The sequence below is a fragment of the Centroberyx affinis genome, unplaced genomic scaffold (genome assembly GCF_046629955.1).
Source record: "Centroberyx affinis isolate AG114_WGS23_722 - 3 ecotype Tasmania unplaced genomic scaffold, CSIRO-AGI_Caff_v1 ptg002102l_1, whole genome shotgun sequence".
NCBI lineage: Eukaryota > Metazoa > Chordata > Actinopteri > Beryciformes > Berycidae > Centroberyx > Centroberyx affinis.
The window spans coordinates 361,208-387,308 of record NW_027280428.1 but is presented as its reverse complement, the minus strand read 5'-3'; the positions used below and the strand labels follow the sequence as shown (position 1 = coordinate 387,308).

The following is a 26,101-nucleotide window of genomic DNA, read 5'->3' as shown; positions in this document are numbered from 1 at the left end:
GACAGCAGCTGACTGGAAAGATGCAAGGCCGGATGTAGATCTGGTTTTAGGAGTTGTTAACAGAATGAGATGAGAGGACCGAGTGTTGTATGTGACAGGAAGTCGGTGCAGCAAGCAAGACAGGTAGGGGGGTGTACGTTGAAGAAGGGTCTTGTAAATAAGAGTGAGCCAGTGGATCTGACGGCGGGTGTGAAGTGATGGCCAGTTTACCAGGGAGTAAAGACTACAGTGGTGGGTATTGTAAGGGGCGTTAGTGGCAAAACGGATAGCAGAATGATAGAGTGTGTCCAGTTTAGCAAGAGTGCCTTTACAAGCAGTGCGATAGATGGTGTCACCGAAATCGAGTGTAGGGAGTATTGTCAATTTAATGAGAGTCTGTTTAGCAGAGGAAGTGAAGGCGAGACGATGTCTATAAAGGAAACCGAGTTTAGCCCGGACCTTAGCCTGTAGTTGAGAAATGTGGTGTGAGAAGCATAGCGTGGAGTCTAACCAGATGCCGAGGTATTTGTAGGCAGAGACATGGTCCAGGATAGCTCCCTCGCAGGTAGAGATGATTAGTGGAGACGGAGAGGGAGTGCCCTTCCGGTGAAACCACATGGCTTTTGTTTTGGATGTGTTGAGTGAGAGTTTTAATAATGATAGAGCCTGCTGTACCTGGAGAAAGCTATCCTGGAGTGTGGCTTGGACAGAGGAGAGAGATGGACCATAGGCATAAAGGATTGTGTCGTCAGCATAAAGATGAATGAGTGAGTTACCAGCAGCCTGGGAAATATTGTTGATGTAAATGGAAAATAGTGAAGGGCCAAGTATAGAGCCTTGAGGGACACCTTTAGTAACTGGGAGGGGGTGAGAGAGTGAGTTGCCAAACCTTACACATTGCACCCGATGGGAGAGATAGTGAGAGAACCAGGCCAGTGAGTGATCTGAGATCCCGATACTGCTCAACCTGCTGATAAGAATAGAGTGGTCAACAGAGTCAAAGGCTTTGGCAAGATCAATGAAAATGGCAGCACAGTATTGTTTGTAGTCTAGGGCAGAGGTGATGTCATTTAACACTTTTAAAGTAGCTGTTGTACACCCATACCCGGCTCGAAAACCAGACTGTACATCGGATAAAATACCAGAGACGGCAAGGAAGTCTGTGAGCTGTTTGTTCACAAGACAAGCTTCTCAAATACCTTAGACAAACATGGCAGAATAGAGATAGGTCTGTAGCTATTTGGGTCGGACTGCTCACCACCCTTGAACAGAGGGAGGACAATGGCTTCTTTCCAGTCTGAGGGTATTTCAGCCGTGTCGAGAGAAAGGTTAAAGATTGCAGTTATGGGTGCAGCAATGATGGGAGCCGCGGTTTTAATAAAAAATGCAGGAAGATCATCGCACCCAGCTGATTTATGAGGGTCTAGCGCAGATAACTCCTTTAGAACCTCAAACTCAGCAAGTGGACGAAGAGAGAAACTGTGTGGGGAGGGAGTTGGAGAGGAACTATGGGCTGTCGATGGCGGTATAGTAGAGCATTTGGACTGAGTATGCGCAGAGACAGAGACAGAGCCAGACTTTGTGAAATGGCTGTTGAAAGTGTCTGCCATAGCTGTCTTGTCCGAAATAACAAGATTGTTTGTTTTGAGCAAAATGGGCAGGGATGAAGGTTTGCTCTGGAGTTTTCTTACAGTTTTCCAGAAGGCGCTGGGATCAGAGCTACACTGAGCAAATTGTGCCTTGAAATAACCAGATTTAGCCTGTCGTACAGCTTGTGTGGCCTTATTGCGAAGCTGCCGGAATCTAAGATAGTCAGAAGGGGACTTCGATAGGCGAGCTTGTCCCCATGCAGCATTTTTTTGTTTAAGAAGGGATGTGAGCTCTTGGGTAAACCAGGGACTGTGACGATTTTTTATTCTAAATTTCTTAAGGGGGGCGTGCTTGTTGACCACAGCACTGAACTGCTCTTTGAACAGGGGCCAAGCATCATTTACAGTGGAGACTAGGCTGACTCTGTGCCAATTAATGTTAGCCAGATCATGAAGAAAAGCTTCAGTGTTAAAGTGCTTTAGTGAGCGTTTAACACTGATAGTTATGGGCTGTTTAGCAGGGGTGTTTTTACGAGTGCAAGCTATAAAACAGTGGTCACTGAGGTCACTACAGAACACACCAGAATGATACATATGGGGAGTGTTGGTGAGAATCAGATCCAGCAGAGTAGCCTTATCTGGAGAGTTTGGGTTAAGCCTGGTCGGGTGGGTAATAATTTGATGAAGATTGAGAGAGTCGAGCTGGAGTGTAACTTTCTCTGGAGGCTTAAGCATGTCCCAGTTGAGATCCCCGAGCAGAACAAACTCGGACTTAGTGAAAGGTGCTAATGCACAGCTCAGGGCCTCAAGAGTACATGCAGGAGCGGAAGGAGGGCGATAGCAGCCGGCCACGGTGATAGAAAGATTGTGTGCTAGCCTAATCTGAATAACCAGGAGGTCAAACTGTTTTGGGATAGACTTTGAGTATACCACTGAGCAGTGTAAATGTTCTTTAGAGTAGATCGCTACTCCCCCACCCTTAGAAGATCTATCTTGGCGAAATAGATTATAGCCAGTAATGTTGGTATCAGGGTAAGGGACAGATTTTCGAAGCCACGTCTCCGTTATAACAAGGACATGGGGATTGGAGGACTCCACCCATACTTTGAGCTGGTCCATTTTTGGCACCAAGCTTCTTACATTTACGTGTAAAAAACCTATACAATTTCTATTACAAAAATCGTTGAAGCAGAGATTTTGGGACTGAGGTCCATTTGAGTAGGGAACAAAGTCAGGGGGACCAGGGTTTACATGCACATTACCAGAAATCATTAGTAGTAACACAATCAGAGCACGGCAAAGAGAAGATGAATCACTGTTTTTACATTTGAGATAAGCAGGCAGATTAGATGGTAACAGAATCATGTTGCGAAGCAGGCTCATAGCATGGCAAGAAGACAGAAGAGGAATAGAGAAGTTTGCAAGTGGAGGTAACCCCAGAGACATTGTAAGCAGCAGAGAAGCAAAGTCACTGTTGTGGACACTGGAAGAGTCTGTTGCACTGTTTGGTGAACAGAGAGAGAGAGAAAAGTCCCAAGGAGTCATCTCCTCCGAGCATGCAACAGAGGGAGAGAGCGGGAGAGAGACAATGAATACCAGGTAAACAGAGAGCAGATAACAGCAAGCCATGTCGAGACCGCAGATAGTACAGCACAAGTTACAGATAGTCCATGAAATACCGAGATAGTCCACAAAAACAGATGCTAAGCCGCTAGTGTTAGCCAGATGGGCTGCTAACGGCTAGCTAGCGGACAGCAGACCGTGAACGGATAGTCCGTGACCGGTAGCCGCTTAGCCACTAACGAGCAGCCAGCGAGCAGCAGTCCATGACCAACTAACTTGGGCAAAGTTAGCACATAAATGCACCGATAGCAGTCTGAGATGCAGTACACTCACCCACTGGATGTATGTCCATAGACGCGTTAGTGTTAGTCCATAGTCCGTGTAAATGGAGTTTGGTGACAGCCAGTATCGTAGCCAACAGTAGGTTAGCAAGTAGCAGTCCGGGGCTAGCTAGCATTAGCTACCGTTAGCATAGAATAGCTGGCCGGTAAAGGAGAGAGTGCCAGATGGCTAGGAGAGGTAAGGTTGCAGGCTAGTTAGCCAGAATAGAGGGAGAGAGAAAGAGAGGCTGGGCAAGGCAAGATGAGAGAGACAAGAGAGAGGAGATGGAGGAGAGAAGCAGACAGGCCTGGGTAGCAGGTAAGCTAACCAGGGCAGGGGCTAGGGAGGGAGAGAAATAGGCCAACTAAGCTAGCGGGCTAGCCAGCCGAGGGCTAGCAGAGCAGGAGAGTGTAGAGCAGCAATGAAGCAGGCAGCAACAGGTTGGATTACCACTGGGAGATGTAGCAGCAGCAGACCTCGGACAGCAAGACAACCAGATGCAGCAGGTAGAACACAGCAGCCAGGGCAAGAGCGGGGCTCATGGTCAGTTTTTCATTTCTTCCTGTCCCCTCTGCTCGTCTCCAGGTGAGCGGGATGTGCGGCCACTCTGAACGACCTGAACCGCGGGGGGGTGTGCTTCTAATAGCTAGGGGTCCATGATCTGCCATGGAAATATTCAGAGGGAATAGGGCTTGAGGCACACAGGTTCCAGGCCAGGGTGAAGAGTCATGCACCTGGGAAGCTCTTCACACCTGTCCTGTAACATGGCTGGGTAGAGCAGAAACAGACTGGAAAAGACCCGATGCAAAAAGCAGGACCCACAAAACATGGTAAATCTGTCAATAGTTGACTGGTGGAACAAAACCATTTATTAGCGTGGACTTCATACAAATAATACACACCGGTGTAACCTCTCTGCAGCAGCGATTTTCTGTCTGTTGGCATGGTCCGGCACTCTCCACACCTGTAAATAACACAATATATCTATGAGATTCCTATGTATTGTGTTCAGTGGTTCCCAATGCCAGTCGTCAGGACCCCAAGTACTGCTTGTTTTCATTATTATTCATTATTGCCATCTAGCTAACAATGACTGATTTATACCTGGGATGCCAGGTGAGTGCAATTAATCTGGTAGGATAGAAAACCAGCAGTACAATAGGTCCTCAGGACTGGAATTGGGAACCAGGAACCAAATGCGCTCTAAGGAGCCTGATATACACTATGCCAGTCCTTGACATAGAAATTAGCCTTATTCCCTTACTGGGAGAGCTGATAGCTAGCTCTGTAGTTACAGTGCAATACACAGATTAACAGCTACCGTTAACCAGCTATAATTAAGTGTAAGGTGCCTCCGTGGCAGGTAACATATCAAGCAGAAAGATAACTTGACAATTTCAAGTATGACATTGTAGCAGGCAAAAAAACAAAATTAGAAAAGGTGTAGAGTAAAGCAATTGACATTTGGAGCAATGCTAATTGTATGCATGGTAATTGTATCAATTAATGACATGGCTAGCGGCATGTATTGTGTAACTCACCATTCAGTAATGATCTGACCAGAACGACGTCGGGAAGCTGCTGGTGGCCAGACCTCCGCCTCAGTATGTCAAAACTCAGAGTCTGACGGTTCATACAGATGTGGCTGAACTGCACCGCTTCTGCCCGCTTCTGCCAACTTACCGGTGTTCCTGTCTTCTTAGAAGCAACGTAAGATCGTTGCGTGATGTTGTTCGGAATACTGTCAGGTAGATCGAACGTGATCTGACCACGCCCCCACAGTCCTGAGAAATGATCTGAGCAGCCAGATTGGCTGTTATTGAGCTCTGTTTTATAATAGTTGTGAACGGTTTTTTTTAACTCATATTTGGAGGGATACTTAATGTGATGGTCAGCTGTGATATTATATAAAAAAAAATAATATTTGAGACTAGGTTTCCAGGGGCTTTAAAGACGAACTTGCATGAAGCTTAGCAGCATAAAAGAATGTATGTTGCACCAACATCTTGTTGCACATAGCTTGCAAACTAGCCTAACACTTAACCATGCTGCACAGAACAGCATGTTACCCATGGTTAACAAAACTAGCTTCAATTTAGCTGCATACTCTACCTGTTGCCAATACAACGTACATTCACAATATTCACTCTTTAATCTCTACTTGTTTATTCAAGCAGCAGCATGTTGTCATTAACATTAGCAAGTGCTGGTTTTCCTTGTTGTGTTAGCCTGTCTTTTTAAATTTGGCACCCTGTTGGTGTTGAGTCTTTGGAATTGAGGTTGGATGGTTTCAAGCAGTTTTTCTCTCAGGAATATTTTATTTTATAGCTACATGCTTTATTCTTTATTCAGATTGAGAGGCTGCAGCTTGTCAGAGAGCTGCTGTGCTTCTCTGGCCTCAGCTCTGAAGTCCAACCCCTCCCATCTGAGAGAGCTGGACCTGAGTGACAACAACCTGCAGGATTCAGGAGTGATGCTGCTGTCTGCTGGACTGGAGAGTCCACACTGTAGACTGGAGACTCTGAGGTCAGACAGCATTTTTTAATTATGTGCTGACATGATTATATAAATATTGTGGTGACACTTAATTTGAGGAAGACTGTATAGAGTCACTCCATCTGACATCAGACAGGATGTGGGAGTTTTACAGTCTTAGGTCTTAAATTGTCCTCCTATTGTTTTCACACAATCCTTGTGTATTCAAATGAATAACGATGAACTTTGGTAATGATTTTCTCCATAGTTTTAAAGACACAGGGGTCCAAATTGGCTCCAAAATGGCCTCCATCTATGGGGGCAAAACTTTGATCTGAGAGTGTTGGAGGCAATAAAGGAATTAAAGATGTGATTTTTATTGCTTTAATTTCACAGAATGTATAGAGCTCATAATCATCAAGGTATTGATGCAACTATGGATACTCAATGTATTAAAGATATTTTCTTTTGTGTATCTTGAGGCATAAAAAGTCACTTGTTGGCATATTAGGTGTTATGCCCAGCCTAGGGGAACTGGACACAACTGAAAAGAGTGTGACTCCCCACTTTTCCCCGCTCCCAAGGAAGACCAGTAAAGCTGTGTAACATTCAAAAGTAGCAGATTTATTCTCCGGTTTCTTTGCTCTTCAGGGTGGGCATCGCCAAAACAACAAACAAAAGGAGTACAAAACCCAGGTCTAACTTACCTACCAAGAAAATAAAGATAAACAAAAGAACATTGTAACTAACCTAGCTCCCTAACCCAAAACAGGAGTAAACAGTGCTGAAACAAAAAGGCTACCCATCCCTACAGTCCTGGAGCTGCCACTTGACTAGGTATCTACAGATAACTTGGAGTCTTTAACTACAACAACTGCATACAAGACACTGGAGTTGGGTTTCAAAGTCAGCAGTCGCGTCACGCGTGGTCTGACCGGTTGGGCGCAGGGAAGAAGAGCGAGAGCCCATGGACTCAGCTGTCCTCAGCCTTAGATCACTGGAGCTGTCATCACAGGCCAATCAGCAGTCAAGACACACCCCTCCAATCACCTGGCTCAGCCAATAGTGACACTCCACCTGCAAACAATTACCCACACTCCAGAAACACTACACTACAGAGAGGGAGAGAGAGAAAACACATACATACCACAGAACATGCCAGTACACATGACCCCACTGGGTCATAACATAGGACACTCTTGTATCTTTCACAATGTAAGCATGATGGCATGTAGTTAATGTGTACAACATTTTATCATCCTTATGAAATTCCGTCATGGTAAAAAAAATAGTTCTATCATAACTCCAATTTTAATTTAGATGGTGATGTAATATGCACTTTGGACACCAGGGGCATTGCACTTCAGAGGTCTCAACAATGTTGAGATACACATTTAAAACCTGAACAGATATAATTAAATTATGAAACAGTGGATTGTTGCAAGCATTCAGGAACATTTTTATAGCTACATGCTTTATTCTTTATTCAGATTGAATAACTGCTGGTTGTCAGAGAGCTGCTGTGCTTCTCTGGCCTCAGCTCTGAAGTCCAACCCCTCCCATCTGAGAGAGCTGGACCTGAGTGAGAACAAGCTGCAGGATTCAGGAGTGATGCTGCTGTCTGCTGGACTGGAGAGTCCACACTGTAGACTGGAGACTCTGAGGTCAGACAGCATTATTTAATAATTTACAGTTCTGTGTTGATATAAATGTTATATGAATAATTGATTAATGTTGTGGAGATAGTCAATTTGAAGACATCTGTACGCTGACATTATGCTGACCCACACTGAGTAGCTTAATCTATACACACACATCTCATCAAATCCAAGATGGCAGAACGTCTCTTTGTCTCTCTTCGCTGTGGCTAGAGTTTGTGAATTGCAATGTTATCATTTGACTGATTTTGCTCTTATTCACACTGTGGGCCTTATGAGCTCTATGAGTCATTAATCTGTGGAATCACTGCAGTGGCTCTGGGATTTATCTTCTGATCCTGCCCTGTGTTTGTCTGAGCCTGGTGAATCTGCTTCTTCAGCTTCCCCGCCTCCTCTCACAACATCTGCCAGCCTGCTGCTCCAGTTTCATTCCCCTCTCCTGTCGGCTGTCTTACTTTTTAAAAGTAGCTGCTGGTTTTATTTCTAAACCACTAGTGGAACCCCTGCACCTGTCACCTTAAGACCAGTGCAGAATATCAAGCTGCAGAGCAGGGTTTAGTTACTCTAAGTCTAGGTTCAATGAGGTATACTACTGATTATAATCAGTACTTTATCATATTAGGTGTTTATAACAGGTAAGTATACTATATTGTATATTACTGTTCCTTTCAAGGTCTGCAATCAGTTCCTTTCATCCCAATATTATGTTACACTCCTTCCTCAGAATGCTAGTTTAGTCCTTTCCATGATTTGATCTTCAGTGGTTTACCTCAATTACACCAACTCAGTTTACATAGAATTCTGTTTTCTCACAATCTAGTTTGTTCAAGTCTTTTTGTTGTAGGGAAAACTGAGATCTCAGGAAAAAAAAAGTTAAGTTAAGTTAAGTTAATATGAATGAAAAAACTGTGCAAAATGAAGGGAAAAAAAAGAATATGAGGTAAAAACAAAATGCGTGCAATCAGAAGTCCAACCACCCGGTCCCACATGATGATGATGACAACGATGAGACAACAGCTTGAATGAAGATGAGGCGGTGACTTGAATGGAGTGGCACGGCTGATCTGGGTTCCAACTGAATGGCTATACAAAAAACCAGTCTGCACACAGATGTGCAGAGAAATTACTCAAAAGTCCATCTTAAGTGTCCATTGAGCTCTACTTTGATGTATTTCCAACTCTACAGCACTTTTTTTAACACATTACCTCATAACAGTAACCATATACAGTACAACAATGCAGCTCACAAGCATGAATCATGGTGCAGCACTTCATAAATAACATCTCGTAAATGAAATGAAACTCTTTGGTACTTATTCACCAGTGTACAGTCCAGCTTAAGATGCACCTATAAATCTGACATTGCAGACACTCAGTTTCTTTTTTTGTTTAGCAATTTTTATTGATTTTCCATTTAACCCATCGTACATTGTTTGCAGCATACATTGGAAATAAAAGTGTATACAAGCATGGGACAGCTGCATTATTCAAATGATTACAATTATGAAAGGTACCCCATCCAACCCTCCCCCCCAACCACCCCCCCCACCCCAACCATCCCCACTTGTCCCCTTAAGTCCAGATCTTCACAAGAATGATTGTACATTGAGGTGTTTGTCCAACCAAGGATTGCAGGAGTACATACAATATAGCACATTGTTCAAGGATAAGTGAAGAAGTATCAGTACAAGGAAGATAAAAAAAATAAATAAATCAATAAGTCAATAAAAAATAAAAAGAGGGGGGGGGGGGGGGGGCTCCACCGCCTCACTCTAACACTGGTATTCTAGTCATCCTTATCTAATGGTACTTGTAAGCTCTCATAGTACTCTAGAAAGGGGGTCCAAATCTTCCTAAAGTTTTGCAGAGAGCCTTTAAGGGTATATCTGATTTATTAAAAAGTGGCAGCACGCACAACTCCAAATCTTAAACAATGTATCGGGTTCACGGTTGTAGCAAGGATCAAAACAAACGAAACACCGGCACTCACAGAAAATGTATCTTCTAATTTATTATGGGCAAGAAACGAACGCGTTTCAGCTAGAAGCCATCATCAGTGTAATCAAAACAGCCGAAAAAGGACATTTTTATATACAGGTGAGGTTCAAACACCAACCAGAAAAGAGAAAACATAATTACTTAATAAGATCCATCTGTGAATGAACCGCCCCGATACAGCCTCTCCTAATGAAGGAGGTGGGGCCACGATAATCAGAAAAAACAATGGCTGGTGTCACAAGCTGAAGAGTAATAAATAAATGAAACTGAAAGATGTACACACATAAAACATATCAACTAATGAATGCTCAATGTAAATAGAGGGCTTAAAACTACTCAATGATAGAAAAAAACTCTGAAACATCTCTGAAACAGAATATATCTATATATAATGGGGACACATAGCCTGAAACAGAAAATAAATTAAGAGCTATACGACCCTGTTAACCCAACCAGTTAAAATTTTTCAACAGAGCATCAAAAAACATTATGAAGAAATATCCTTCATAATGTACATACATACACAGTGTAATGTGCAAAATACAAATAAAGAATACAAATATAGCAAGGACCAATAGCATGTAAAATTTTGTAAGTAAGAGCTCTAAGCCCCCGTTAAATATTTAGAACCCCATCAGGAGTATATAGAAAAAAATAGGAAAAAAGTGACAAGGCAAAGTACATCTACAATATATAGTAACGATAAATAACATGTAAAAGGAAACTAATTAGAAGCTGTATGACCCTGTCAACTAGAATTAAACCTCTCAAGAGAGCACAATCAAATATCGTAGATAGCCTACAATGTCATGGATAAATGACAAGAAAAATCTAAAATCTAAAATAGGAAACCTAATATAGTGGGGACCCCGATAGATTAAATGAAGCAGCCCAACAGTAGTTCTTCATTTAAACCCTTTGGGCTCTCCGTTTGTAATGTGTGAATCCAATATGCTTCCCTCTGTAACAAAAATCTGTCCCTATCACCACCCCTTGTGAAAGGATGTACCATTTCTATACCTTGAAATTTCAGGGAACATATAGGTTCCCTGAAATTTCAAGGTATAGGTCCACTATATTAGGTTTCCTATTTTAGATTTTAGATTTTTCTTGACAATTATCCTTGACATTGTAGGCTATCTATGATATTTGATTATGCTCTCTTGAGAGGTTTCATTCTAGTTGACAGGGTCAGACAACTTCTACTTAGTTTCCTTTTACATGTTATTTATCGTTACTATATATTGTAGATGTACTTTGCCTTGTCACTTTTTTTCTATTTTTTTCTATATACTCCTGATGGGGTTCTAAATATTTAACGGGGGCTTAGAGCTCTTACTTAAAAATTTTTACATGCTATTGGTCCTTGCTATATTTGTATTCTTTATATGTATTTTGCGGATTACTATTTTTCCTCTATGAAGGCCATATACAATGTGTATGTATGTACATTATGAAGGATATTTCTTTGTAATGTTTTTTGATGCTCTGTTGAAAAATTTTAACTGGTTGGGTTAACAGGGTCGTATAGCTCTTAATTTATTTTCTGTTTCAGGCTAGGTGTCCCCATTATATATAGATATATTCTGTTTCAGAGATGTTTCAGAGTTTTTTTCTATCATTGAGTAGTTTTAAGCTCTCTGTTTACATTGAGCATTCATTAGTTGATATTTTTTATGTGTGTGCATCTTCACTTATTAATCTGGTCTGTATAGCTCTTTTTATAGTGTTTTGCTATATGTTTCCAGTCTTGGGCATTCAGTTTCATTTATTTATTACTCTTCAGCTTGTGACACCAGCCATTGTTTTTTCTGATTATCGTGGCCCCACCTCCTTCATTAGGAGAGGCTGTATCGGGGCGGTTCATTCACAGATGGATCTTATTAAGTAATTGTGTTTTCTCTTTTCTGGTTGGTGTTTGAACCTCACCTGTATATAAAAATGTCCTTTTTCGGCTGTTTTGATTACGCTGATGATGGCTTCTAGCTGAAACGCGTTCGTTTCTTGCCCATAGTAAATTAGAAGATTAATTTTCTGTATATCTGATTTTCTCAAGTTTCAGAAAATGCATAGTGTCTCTGATCCATCTCGTGAAGTTAGGAGGTGCTTGTTCTTTCCAGAAGAGAAGAATGAGACGTCTGGCAATCAAGGAGGTAAATGCTATGACTACATAAGCTTTGCCTTTAAGGGAGCAGGTTTCATGGGTAAATCCAAATAAAGCACATATGGGATTGGGAGTGATGTCTTTTTGAAACATGTTAGTATAGACGCTAAAGATATTGGCCCAAAATGTGCTAAGTTTAGGGCAGGACCAGAACATGTGTATATAATCTGCTGGTTGGCCTTTACAGTGAGGGCATTAAGGGTCTACATTGGGGAAAATTTTCGCCAGTCTTGCCCTGGTCAAATGTGGTCTCAAAACAATTTTGAGTTGTATCAAGTTGTGCCTAGCACAAGGGGAAGAGGTATGTATTAAGTCAAGCACTGCCTCCCATTGATCGTCTGTCATTTCCTCTCCAAGGTCATTCTCCCAAAGTCTCCTCACATCTTGCAGTGAATGAGGGATGATATCGCATATATTGTTATAGAGAATAGAAATTAGACCTTTGCGATATGGGGATAATGAAAGAACATAATCAACCATGTTGTTCGTCTGAAAGTCTGGAAAGGAAGTAACACTTTTCTGGACAAAATGTCTAATTTGGAGATATCTAAAAAAGTGAGATTTTGGTAAATCGAATAATTGAGAGAGTTGTGCAAACAATCCAAACTTACCATCCACTTATAAATTAGAAATAGATTTAATACCCTGGAGGACCTTTGGAGGACCAAACTCCAAAGGTAGAATCAGAGAGAGAGGGTGGGAAGTTATGATTATTCTTGATGGGAGAGTGTACCGATGTTGTCTGCAACTTGAAAAGCCTTCTAAATTGCGACCAGATTCTGATTGAATGATAGACCACTGGGTTAGAGCAAAATTGGTTTTGAGAGGGGGGTGACAGGGCACATAGTTCGGAACCTAGATTAAGTGGGCTACAGGCATACTCCATTGGCACCCAGGCCTCACACTTATCGGGCAGGTCTCTCTCAATCCAGTGTAACATTGACTTTATATTACATGCCCAGTAATAATAAATAAAATTGGGTAGGGCCAGGCCAGCAAGCTTTTTAGGTCTTTGGATGGCACTTCTTTTAATTCTATGTGGTCTACCGTTCCAAATAAACAATGATATGCTCCTCTCCAATGAGTTAAAGAATGTTTTTTTAATCAGGATGGGGATGTTTTAAAAAAGGTAGTAAAAGGGAGTAATTTTGGAAACACAATCGTTTTTATGAGATTAATTCGGCCATAGTGGGCCATAGTGGGAGGTTCCTCCATCTATCCATGTCTTTTTTACATTTTTCAAATAAAATGCCAAAATTCTTAGTGAAGAGGGATGAGAAAGCGGGTGTAATTTCGACCCCAAGATATTTAAAGCCCTTGCTGACAATTCTAAATGGAAAACGTGATGCAGGGATTAGAGTGGCTGTCTGATTAAGAGGAAACATTTCACTTTTTTTGAAATTGATTTTATAGCCTGAGAGTGTCCCGAATTGAGCTAGGATATTGAGAATGGGGGGAACGGATTTTAATGGGTTTGTAACATATAAAAGAATGTCGTCTGCGTATAAGGATAGTTTGTGCATAAGGCCCCCTCGTTCTATACCCAGGAAGTCCTTGGATTGTCTAAGAGCAATTGCTAGAGGTTCAATGGTGATAGTGAAAAGTAGGGGAGATAGAGTGCATCCCTGGCGTGTGCCTCTGCCAAGAGAGAAATATTCAGATTGCTGTCCATTAGTAATTACTGCGGCTAGAGGGTGAGAATAGAGGAGTTATATGAATGATGAAAGAATCCTCAAACCTGAATTTTTTAAGGGCTGAAAACAAATATTGCCACTCAACTGCTTGACGCTTTTTCAGCGTCAAGCGATATAACCATTTCAGCAGAACGGGACGGAGGGGAATAAACAATATTGAAAAGCTGTCTAAGATTTGAGCTGGAGTGCCTATTTAAGATGAAGCCTGTTTGGTCTGGCGAGATTATTTGTGGGATAATCTTCTCCAGTCTCGCTGCTAGAACCTTGGATAAAATTTTGTAATCTACATTCAGCAGGGAAATTGGACGATAGGAGGCACACCGGAGTGGGTTCTTACCCCCTTTTGGTAAGAGTGTTATTGCAGCTTGTCGTAAGGTTGGTGGAAGATGACCAGATGACAGAGACTCATTAAACATGGCTTGGAGCAGAGGGCATAGTTCGAGTGCAAATGTTTTATAAAATTCGGAGGTGTAACCATCCTGTCCAGGTGTTTTGTTGCAGTTTAAGGATTTGATGGCGTCTAGAATCTCTGCATTGGAGATCTCACCTCCCAATAAAGAGTTTTGTTTGGCTGGAATAGAAGCGAAAGTAAGGTTAGCAAAGAAGTGGTCGAGCTGTGAAAAGTTATCGTCACATTCAAAGCTGTATAGGCTACTGTAATACTGGTTGAAAGGGTTGTTAATTTCCAAGTGGTCTGTAATTATTTCACCTGTTTTACTATAAATCTTAGGAATAAGGTGAGAGGATTGGGCTTGACGAGCTTGCTGGGCTAGTAGCTTGCTGGCCTTATCACCTGAATCGTAAACATTGAATCGAGCTTTTGTGAGCAAGTATGTGGCATTGTCTGTGGAAAGTAAGTTGTATTCTGTCTGTAGCCGCAGTCTTTCTTTAAAAAGTGTTGGGGATGGGGAGGTTGAGTAGTGGCTATCAATCTCTGCAATAGATCGTGAGATGTCATTAAGTTTGGAGTCTCTTGCTTTATTTGCCCTAGAGGAGTATTCAATTATTTGCCCACGAAGATAGGCCTTAAGGGTCTCCCATAAGGTTGAGTGGGAGATTTCTGGGGAGGCATTGGTTTCTGTAAAGAAATGAATTTGAGAGGAAACGTGGTTTCCAAATTGTTCGTCAGCTAGGAGAAGGGGGTTAAGTCTCCAATTGCGAGAGGGCCTGAGGCAGTTAGGTAATGCAACATGAAATGAAACGGCACCATGATCTGATATTGTAATACTGTGATATGAGCAAGAGCTAACATTTCCCAGTAATCTGTTATCCAAAAGAAAATAATCAATGAGAGTGTATGTATGATGAACATTGGAGAAGAAGGAGAATACTTTTTTGTTATTAAATTTAAATCTCCAAATATCCGAAACACCATTCTGAGTGATGAAATTATTGACAACTTTGGCAGATTTGGTGAGAGATTGGACCCTGTTTGATGATCTGTCTAATACGTCTAATACGGTGTTGAGTACACAGTTAAATTCGCCCCCTATTATCAAACTGTAATTGTTATCAATGGGTATAGTAGAGAATAGCTTGTTAAAGAAACTACAATCATCATAGTTTGGGGGGTAGACATTGACCAAAATGACAAGACTGGTGAATAACCGACCCGAAACAATGACAAATCTCCCATTTGTGTCAGCAATCACCTCCTTAGCTTGAAACGGAATGTCCTTATGTGTGAGGATTGCTGTCCCTCTGGCTTTAGCATTGAACCGTGAGTGGTATACCTGACCAACCCAGCTTTTTTTAAGATAGTTGACATGGTCATTCTTAAGGTGGGTTTCCTGTAGAAAGGCTATGTCTGAATTTAATTGTTGTAGATAGGACCCTATTTTCTGTCTTTTCACCCAGTTATTCATACCTTTAGTGTTTAAAGAAACAAAATGGATGGGCCGGTTTTGATTGCAGTTAGATGTAGTTGTCATATCTTAAAAGGTTATGGGGGTGACTGATGTGGGCAGTGGAGGTAAAGACAGAGGGGAGTAAAGAGACCGGGGAAAAAAAATAAAATAATAATAACTGAATCAAATTAAAGAGGTGAAATAGAAACGTCTAATAATAAGGTGAAGAAAGGCATCTGGGAGGGGACGGGGGACTTGATCAGTGCTCTTAACTACCAACTTAGAGACCACCTAACTTGCTCTTGAACTCTGTTTTCACAACAAGAAAAAAAAAAAAGGAGTTACAGATTTTAGCATGAAACTCTGTGCAAGGACACTGTGGAGCTGCAACTGGAACAGTTGTGGGGTATTGCCACTAACAGATGTATATATGTGTGTATACAGTAAACGAAACTTACAATGTGGCTGCACCAGCGCCCGAGTGGTTTTCATACAGTCAGTATAGTAGACGGCATGGGAGACGCGCCTGGTCGGTTGTTTTGAAGAAAGGAGGAAACTTCTCCGGGAGAAAAAAAAAACAGTTTTTTCCGTTCTTGTCGGGGACTTGGAGCTTGACAGGAAAGTACATCCTATACCCGAATCCGGCGTTTCTCAGCTGTGACTTGACCGTTGAGTATGCTGCTCTTTTCTTGGAGACCTCAACGCTGTAGTCGGGGTAGATGTGTATTTCGGATCCGCGGAAAGAGAGAGATCCAGTCTCCCTAGCCAGCTTCAGGATACGCTCCTTGGTCTGGTAGTGGTGGATCCGTACGATGAATGGGCGCGGAGGGTTGTCCTGTTTCTTACGGAAGGTGGCAACTCTATGGGCCCTGTCGACAGCTGGAGAAGTAGGAAAAGCCTCTGTACCAAACGTACCTTTCAGGAATACCTCCATGAAAGCGGTTGATTGCAAGCCCTCAACTCTTTCAGGTAAGTCTATTTTCAAGATCGTCCATCTTAAGTTTGAGGGTGTCGTTTTCTTTGGACAGGGCTATGCAGGTGGATTCGAGGGTTGCCAGTCTGGTCTCCATGTCGTTGAGTGACGTTTCCAAGTGTTGAATTGTCTGGTCGTGCCGGTCGATAGTTGCTTGGTCAGCAGAGAGTTGGACAGATAGGTCCTCCATTGAATTGAGAAGTTTCTCCATGTCTGCCAGGGTTAGCGGCTCGTTGCTAGTAGCACGTTGTTCATTTTGGCTAGCTTGCGTACCGTCATCTTGACTATTTCCAGAAGATTGCTCGTCTGTAAGTTGATTCTGCTTTTTAGTAAGCTTTCCCATATTTATTAGCCTTTCGCACAGGTTTACACAGGTTAACTGTAATAAAGCACGTATGAGTCGAATCTAAACAGGATTTCAACAGAACTCTCCCGGTATGCGACCTACTCCATCATCTGTCAAACCGGAAGTCCCAGACACTCAGTTTCTGGCAAAAGGCTGTTAAGGACGAACTTGCATGAAGCTTAGCAGCATAAAAGAATGTATGTTGAACCAACATCTTGTTGCACATAGCTTGCAAACTAGCCTAACACTTAGCCATGCTGCACAGAACAGCATGTTACCCATGGTTAACAAAACTAGCTTCAATTTACCTACATACTGTATCTGTTGCCAATACAACGTACATTCACAATATTCACTCTTTAATCTCTACTTGTTTATTCAAGCAGCAGCATGTTGTCATTAACATTAGCAAGTGCTGGTTTTCCTTGTTGTGTTAGCCCGTCTTTTTAAATTTGGCACCCTGTTGGTGTTGAGTGTTTGGAATTGAGGTTGGATGATTTCAAGCAGTTTTTCTATCCATGAATATTTTATTTTATAGCTACATGCTTTATTCTTTATTCAGATTGAGAGACTGCAGCTTGTCAGAGAGCTGCTGTGCTTCTCTGGCCTCAGCTCTGAAGTCCAACCCCTCCCATCTGAGAGAGCTGGACCTGAGTATCAACAACCTGCAGGATTCAGGAGTGATGCTGCTGTCTGCTGGACTGGAGAGTCCATACTGTAGACTGGAGACTCTGAGGTCAGACAGCATTTTTTAATTATGTGCTGACATGAATGTTATATAAATATTGTGGTGACACTTAATTTGAGGAAGACTGTATAGTCACTCCATCTGACATCAGACAGGATGTGGGAGTTTTAGGTCTTTGGTCTTAAATTGTCCTCCTATTGTTTTCACACAATCCTTGTGTATTCAAATGAATAACGATGAACTTTGGTAATGATATTCTCCATAATTTTAAAGACACAGGGGTCCAAATTGGCTCCAAAATGGCCTTCATCTATGCAGGCAAAACTTTGATCTGAGAGTGTTGGAGGCAATAAAGGAATTAAAGATGTGATTTTTATTGTGGTAATTTCACAGAATGTATAGAGCGCATAATCACCAAGTTATTGATGCAACTATGGATACTCAGTGTATTAAAGATATTTTCTTTTGTGTATCTTGACACATAAAAAGTCACTTGTGGGCATATTAGGACACTTGTATCTTTCACAATTTAAGCATGATGGTATGTAGTTAATGTGTACAACATTTTATCATCTTTATGAATTCTGTTATGGTAAAAAATAAAAATAGTTCTATCATAACTCCAATTTTAATTTAGATGGTGATGTAATATGCACTTTGGACACCGGGGGCATTGCACTTTAGAGGTGTTTCCACAGACTTTATGAAGTACTGCATGGTGCAAAAACAGAAAGTTTCATGAAATTTCTCAGCTGTTTGGACATTTTCTGAATTATTTTCTTCAGTTTCACATTCAGATGGAATTATAAATTTCCTCTAAGCTGTGTATCTCTGGTTGAAACCTTTTCCATGGTGTTGTCTGCTCCATCCCCAAACTACTAACTGAAATGGTCATTTCATCATGAGGGAGTTTCAACAGGATAATGCAAATTTCTACACATTACATGCATACTGAACAGGCTGAACAAGTATGTTTTCCACCAATGAAGATATACCAGAAAGCATATTTATTGCTTTCAATAAATAAACAGCTTGATTTTATTTAGCTTACTCTTAACTAAACCTTTATTTTAAACTACTTGGCATTCAGATTTCAGATTTATTCATATTATCAGTTAAAGAATGTGTTCAAGGTAAATTGACCAATTCTGAGACAAACGTAGGTGTGACAGCCTGTCTGATTTCAGATGGAATGACCCTATAAGGCCGATATTACGCTGATCCACACTAACAAAATGCTAAAGTCCATTGACTGGGGCATAACAATGTTGAGATACACATTTAAAACCTGAACAGATATAATTAGATTATGAAACAGTGGATTGTTGCAAGTATTCAGGAACATTTTTATAGCTACATGCTTTATTCTTTATTCAGATTGAATAACTGCTGGTTGTCAGAGAGCTGCTGCGCTTCTCTGGCCTCAGCTTTGATGTCCAACCCCTCCCATCTGAGAGAGCTGGACCTGAGTGACAACAAGCTGCAAGATTCAGGAGTGATGCTGCTGTCTGCTGGACTGGATAGTCCATACTGTAGACTGGAGACTCTGAGGTCAGACAGCATTTATTAATAATTTTACAGTTCTGTGTTGATATAAATGTTATATGAATAATTGATAAATGTTGTGGAGATAGTCAATTTGAAGGCATCTGTACGCTGACATTATGCTGATCCACACTGAGTAGCTTAATCTACACACACATCTCATCAAATCCAAGATGGCAGCACGTCTCTTTGTCTCTCTTCTCTGTGGCAAGAGTTTGTGAATTGTAATGTTATCATTTGACTGATTTTGCTGTTATTCACACTGTGAGCCTTATGAGCTCTATGAGTCATTAATCTGTGGAATCACTGCAGTGGCTCTGGGATTTATCTTCTGATCCTGCCCTGTGTTTGTCTGAGCCTGGTGAATCTGCTTCTTCAGCTTCCCCGCCTCCTCTCACAACATCTGCCAACCTGCTGCTCCAGTTTCATTCCCCTCTCCTGTCGGCTGTCTTACTTTTTAAAAGTAGCTGCTGGTTTTATTTCTAAACCACTAGTGGGACCCCTGCACCTGTCACCTTAAGACCAGTGCAGAATATCAAGCTGCAGAGCAGGGTTTAGTTACTCTTAGTCTAGGTTCAATGAGGTATACTACTGATTATAATCAGTACTATATCATATTAGGTGTTTATAACAGGTAAGTATCCTATGTTGTATATTACTGTTCCTTTCAAGGTCTGCAATCAGTTCCTTTCATTCCAATATTATGTTACACTCCTTCCTCAGAATGCTAGTTTAGTCCTTTCCACATATGATTTGATCTTCAGTGGTTTACCTCAATTACACCAACTCAGTTTACATAGAATTCCGTTTTATCACAATCTAGTTTGTTCAAGTCTTTTTGTTGTAGGGAAAACTGAGATCTCAGAAAAAAAAAGTTAATATGAATGAAAAAATGGTGAAAAATGAAGAAAAAACAAAGAATATGAGGTAAAAACAAAATGCGTGCAATCAGAAGTCCAACCACCCGCTTTTACAAGGGAATGTCCAACAAGCAGGTCCCACATGATGATGATGACAATGATGAGACAACAGCTTGAATGAAGATGAGGCGATGACTTGAATGGAGTGGCATGGCTGATCTGGGTTCCAACTGAATGTCTCTACAAAAAACCAGTCTGCACACAGACGTGCAGAGAAATTACTCAAAAGTCCATCTTAAGTGTCCATTGAGCTCTACTTTGATGTATTTCCAACTCTACAGCACTTTTTTAACACATTACGTCTTAACAGTAACCATATACAGTACAATGCAGCTCACAAGCATGAATCATGGTGCAGCACTTAATAAAAAACATCTCGTAAATGAAATGAAACTCTTTGGTACTTATTCATCAGTGTACAGTCCAGCTTAAGATGCACCTATAAATCTGGCATTGCAGACACTCAGTTTCCAGCAAAAGGCTGTTAAAGACGAACTTGCATGAAGCTTAGCAGCATAAAAGAATGTTTGTTGCTCCCAACATCTTGTTGCACATAGCTTGCAAACTAGCCTAACACTTAGCCATGCTTCACAGAACAGCATGTTACCCATGGTTAACAAAACTAGCTTCAATTTAGCTGCATACTCTACCTGTTGCCAATACAACGTACATTCACAATATTCACTCTTTAATCTCTACTTGTTTATTCAAGCAGCAGCATGTTGTCATTAACATTAGCAAGTGCTGGTTTTCCTTGTTGTGTTAGCCTGTCTTTTTAAATTTGGCACCCTGTTGGCGTTGAGTGTTTGGAATTGAGGTTGGATGGTTTCAAGCAGTTTTTCTCTCCAGGAATATATTGTGGTAATTTCACAGAATGTATAGAGCTCATAATCACCAAGGTATTGATGCAACTATGGATACTCAATGTATTAAAGATATTTTCTTTTGTGTATCTTTACACATAAAAAGTCACTTGTGGGCATATTAGGACACTCTTGTATCTTTCACAATTTAAGCATGATGGTATGTAGTTAATGTGTACAACATTTTATCATCCTTATGAAATTCTGTCATGGTAAAAAAAAAAAAATAGTTCTATCATAACTCCAATTTTAATTTAGATGGTGATGTAATATGCACTTTGGACACCAGGGGCATTGCGCTTCAGAGGTGTTTCCACAGACTTTATGAAGTACTGCATGGTGCAAAAACAGAAAGTTTCATGAAATTTCTCAGTTATTTGGATATTTTCAGAATTCTATTCTTCAGTTTCACATTCCGATGGAATTATAAATTTCCTCTAAGCTGTGTATCTCTGGTTGAAACCTTTTCCATGGTGTTGTCTGCTCCATCCCCAAACTACTAACTGAAATGGTAATTTCATCATGAGGGAGTTTCAACAGGATAATGCAAATTTCTACACCTTACATGCATACTGAACAGGCTGAACAAATATGTTTTCCACCAATGAAGATATACCAGAAAGCATATTTATTGCTTTCAATAAATAAACAGCTTGATTTTAGTTAGCTTAATCTTAACTAAACCTTTATTTTAAACTACTTGGCATTCAGAGCCCAAACTCCGAGATTTCAGCTTTATTCATATAGTTGGTTAAAGAATGTGTTCAAGGTAAATTGACCAATTCTGAGACAAATGTAGGTGTGACAGCCTGTCTGATTTCAGATGGAATGACCCTATAAGACCGATATTACGCTGATCCACACTAACAAAATGCTAAAGTCCATTGACTGGGGCATAACAATGTTGAGATACACATTTAAAACCTGAACAGATATAATTAGATTATGAAACAGTGGATTGTTGCAAGCATTCAGGAACATTTTTATAGCTACATGCTTTATTCTTTATTCAGATTGAATAACTGCTGGTTGTCAGAGAGCTGCTGTGCTTCTCTGGCCTCAGCTTTGATGTCCAACCCCTCCCATCTGAGAGAGCTGGACCTGAGTGACAACAAGCTGCAAGATTCAGGAGTGATGCTGCTGTCTGCTGGACTGGAGAGTCCACACTGTAGACTGGAGACTCTGAGGTCAGACAGCATTTATTAATAATTTTACAGTTCTGTGTTGATATAAATGTTATATGAATAATTGATAAATGTTGTGGAAATAGTCAATTTGAAGGCATCTGTACGCTGACATTATGCTGATCCACACTGAGTAGCTTAATCTATACACACACATCTCATCAAATCCAAGATGGCAGCACGTCTCTTTGTCTCTCTTGTCTGTGGCAAGAGTTTGTGAATTGCAATGTTGCTATTTGACTGATTTTGCTGTTATTCACACTGTGGGCCTTATGAGCTCTATGAGTCATTAATCTGTTGAATCACTGCAGTTGCTCTGGGATTTATCTTCTGATCCTGCCCTGTGTTTGTCTGAGCCTGGTGAATCTGCTTCTTCAGCTTCCCCGCCTCCTCTCACAACATCTGCCAGCCTGCTGCTCCAGTTTCATTCCCCTCTCCTGTCGGCTGTCTTACTTTTTAAAAGTAGCTGCTGGTTTTATTTCTAAACCACTAGTGGAACCCCTGCACCTGTCACCTTAAGACCAGTGCAGAATATCAAGCTGCAGAGCAGGGTTTAGTTACTCTAAGTCTACGTTCAATGAGGTATACTACTGATTATAATCAGTACTATATCATATTAGGTGTTTATAACAGGTAAGTATACTATATTGTATGTTACTGCTCCTTTCAAGGTCTGCAATCAGTTCCTTTCATTCCAATATTATGTTATACTCCTTCCTCAGTAACCATATATGGTACAACAATGCAGCTCACAAGCATGAATCATGGTGCAGCACTTCATAAAAAACATCTCGTAAATAAAATGAAACTCTTTGGTACTTATTCACCAGTGTACAGTCCAGCTTAAGATGCACCTATAAATCTGGCATTGCAGACACTCAGTTTCTGGCAAAAGGCTGTTAAAGACGAACTTGCATGAAGCTTAGCAGCATAAAAGAATGTAAGTTGCACCAACATCTTGTTGCACATAGCTTGCAAACTAGCCTAACACTTAGCCATGCTTCACAGAACAGCATGTTACCCATGGTTAACAAAACTAGCTTCAATTTAGCTGCATACTTTATCTGTTGCCAATACAACGCACATTCACAATATTAACTCTTTAATCTCTACGTGTTTATTCAAGCAGCAGCATGTTGTCATTAACATTAGCAAGTGCTGTTTTTCCTTGTTGTGTTAGCCTGTCTTTTTAAATTTGGCACCCTGTTGGTGTTGAGTGTTTGGAATTGAGGTTGGAAGATTTCAAGCAGTTTTTCTCTCCAGGAATATTTTGTTTTATAGCTGCATGCTTTATTCTTTATTCAGATTGAGAGACTGCAGCTTGTCAGGGAGCTGCTGTGCTTTTCTGGCCTCAGCTCTTCAGTCCAACCCCTCCCATCTGAGAGAGCTGGACCTGAGTGACAACAACCTGCAGGATTCAGAAGTGATGCTGCTGTCTGCTGGACTGGAGAGTCCACACTGTAGACTGGAGACTCTGAGGTCAGACAGCATTTTTTAATTATGTGCTGACATGAATATTATATAAATATTGTGGTGACACTTAATTTGAGGAAGACTGTATAGTCACTCCATCTGACATCAGACAGCATGTGGGAGTTTTACAATCTTAGGTCTTAAATTGTCCTCCTATTGTTTTCACACAATCCTTGTGTATTCAAATGAATAACGATGAACTTTGGTAATGATATTCTCCATAGTTTTAAAGACACAGGGGTCCAAATTCGCTCCAAAATGGCCTTCATCTATGCGGGCAAAACTTTGATCTGAGAGTGTTGGAGGCAATAAAGGAATTAAAGATGTGATTTTTATTGTGGTAATTTCACAGAATGTATAGAGCTCATAATCACCAAGGTATTGATGCAACTATGGATACTCAATGTATTAAAGATATTTTCTTTTGTGTATCTTGACACATAAAAAGTCACTTGTGGGCATATTAGGACACTCTTGTATCTTTCATAATTTAAGCATGATGGTATGTAGTTAATGTGTACAACATTTTATCATCCTTATGAAATTCCTTCATGGTAAAAAAAAAAATAGTTCTATCATAACTCCAATTTTAATTTAGATGGTGATGTAATATGCACTTTGGACACCAGGGGCATTGCACTTAAGAGGTGTTTCCACAGACTTTATGAAGTACTGCATGGTGCAAAAACAGAAAGTTTCATGAAATTTCTCAGCTGTTTGGACATTTTCTAAATTATTTTCTTCAGTTTCACATTCCGATGGAATTATAAATTTCCTCTAAGCTGTGTATCTCTGGTTGAAACCTTTTCCATGGTGTTGTCTGCTCCATCCCCAAACTACTAACTGAAATGGTCATTTCATCATGAGGGAGTTTCAACAGGATAATGCAAATTTCTACACATTAGATGCATACTGAACAGGCTGAACAAATATGTTTTCCACCATTGAAGATATACCAGAAAGCATATTTATTGCTTTCAATAAATAAACAGCTTGATTTTAGTTAGCTTAATCTTAACTAAACCTTTATTTTAAACTACTTGGCATTCAGAGCTCATACTCCGAGATTTCAGCTTTATTCATATAGTTGGTTAAAGAATGTGTTCAAGGTAAATTGACCAATTCTGAGACAAACGTAGGTGTGACAGCCTGTCTGATTTCAGATGGAATGACCCTATAAGGCCGATATTACGCTGATCCACACTAACAAAATGCTAAAGTCCATTGACTGGGGCATAACAATGTTGAGATACACATTTAAAACCTGAACAGATATAATTAGATTATGAAACAGTGGATTGTTGCAAGCATTCAGGAACATTTTTATAGCTACATGCTTTATTCTTTATTCAGATTGAGAGACTGCAGCTTGTCAGAGAGCTGCTGTGCTTCTCTGGCCTCAGCTCTGATGTCCAACCCCTCCCATCTGAGAGAGCTGGACCTGAGTCACAACAACCTGCAGTATTCAGGAGTGATGCTGCTGTCTGCTGGACTGGAGAGTCCACACTGTAGACTGGAGACTCTGAGGTCAGACAGCATCTTAAAATAATTTTACAGTTCTGTGTTGATATAAATGTTATATGAATAATTGATGAATGTTGTGGAGATAGTCAATTTGAAGACATCTTTACGCTGACATTATGCTGATCCACGCTGAGTAGCTTAATCAATACACACACATCTCATCAAATCCAAGATGGCAGCACGTCTCTTTGTCTCTCTTGTCTGTGGCAAGAGTTTGTGAATTGTAATGTTATCATTTGACTGATTTTGCTGTTATTCACACTGTGGGCCTTATGAGCTCTATGAGTCATTAATCTGTGGACTCACTGCAGTGGCTCTGGGATTTATCTTCTGATCCTGCCCTGTGTTTGTCTGAGCCTGGTGAATCTGCTTCTTCAGCTTCCCCGCCTCCTCTCACAGCATCTGCCAGCCTGCTGCTCCAGTTTCATTCCCCTCTCCTGTCGGCTGTCTTACTTTTTAAAAGTAGCTGCTGGTTTTATTTCTAAACCACTAGCGGAACCCCTGCACCTGTCACCTTAAGACCAGTGCAGAATATCAAGCTACAGAGCAGGGTTTAGTTATCAGTTCCTTTCATCCCAATATTATGTTACACTCCTTCCTCAGAATCAGTTTAGTCCTCTCCACATATGATTTGATCTTCAGTGGTTTACCTCAATTACACCAACTCAGTTTACATAGAATTCTGTTTTATCACGATCTAGCTTGTTCAAGTCTTTTTGTTGTAGGGAAAACAGATGTCAGGGGGAAAAATGTTCATATGAATGAAAAAACTGTGCCAAATGAAGAGAAAAAAAAGAATATGAGGTAAAAACAAAATGAGTGCAATCAGAAGTCCAACCACCCTCTTTTACAAGGGAATGTCCAACAAGCAGGTCCCACATGATGATGACAATGATGAGACAACAGCTGGAATGAAGATGAGGCGGTGACTTGAATGGAGTGGCACGGCTGATCTGGGTTCCAACTGAATGTCTCTACAAAAAACCAGTCTGCACACAGATGTGCAGAGAAATTACTCAAAAGTCCATCTTAAGTGTCCATTGAGCTCTACTTTGATGTATTTCCAACTCTACAGCACTTTTTTAACACATTACCTCATAACAGTAACCATATACAGTACAACAATGCAGCTCACAAGCATGAATCATGGTGCAGCACTTCATAAATAACATCTCGTAAATGAAACAAAACTCTTTGTTACTTATTCACCAGTGTACAGTCCAGCTTAAGATGCACCTATAAATCTGCCATTGCAGACATTGCAGTTTCTGGCAAAAGGCTGTTAAAGACGAACTTG

General features: G+C 40.8%; 1 protein-coding gene across 1 annotated transcript in view; it reads left to right on the top strand.

The window, feature by feature from the left end:
- The window catches only part of LOC139654513 (NACHT, LRR and PYD domains-containing protein 12-like), a 99,759-nt gene that overhangs the window by 62,164 nt on the left and 11,494 nt on the right, over positions 1–26,101 (top strand). Inside the window, exons 15-21 of the mRNA XM_071531605.1 lie at positions 5,805–5,978; positions 7,418–7,591; positions 17,170–17,343; positions 18,673–18,846; positions 21,637–21,810; positions 23,113–23,286; positions 24,634–24,807. Of these exons, the coding sequence (XP_071387706.1) occupies positions 5,805–5,978; positions 7,418–7,591; positions 17,170–17,343; positions 18,673–18,846; positions 21,637–21,810; positions 23,113–23,286; positions 24,634–24,807 (1,218 nt within the window). The remainder of the gene's footprint in view (positions 1–5,804; positions 5,979–7,417; positions 7,592–17,169; positions 17,344–18,672; positions 18,847–21,636; positions 21,811–23,112; positions 23,287–24,633; positions 24,808–26,101) is intronic.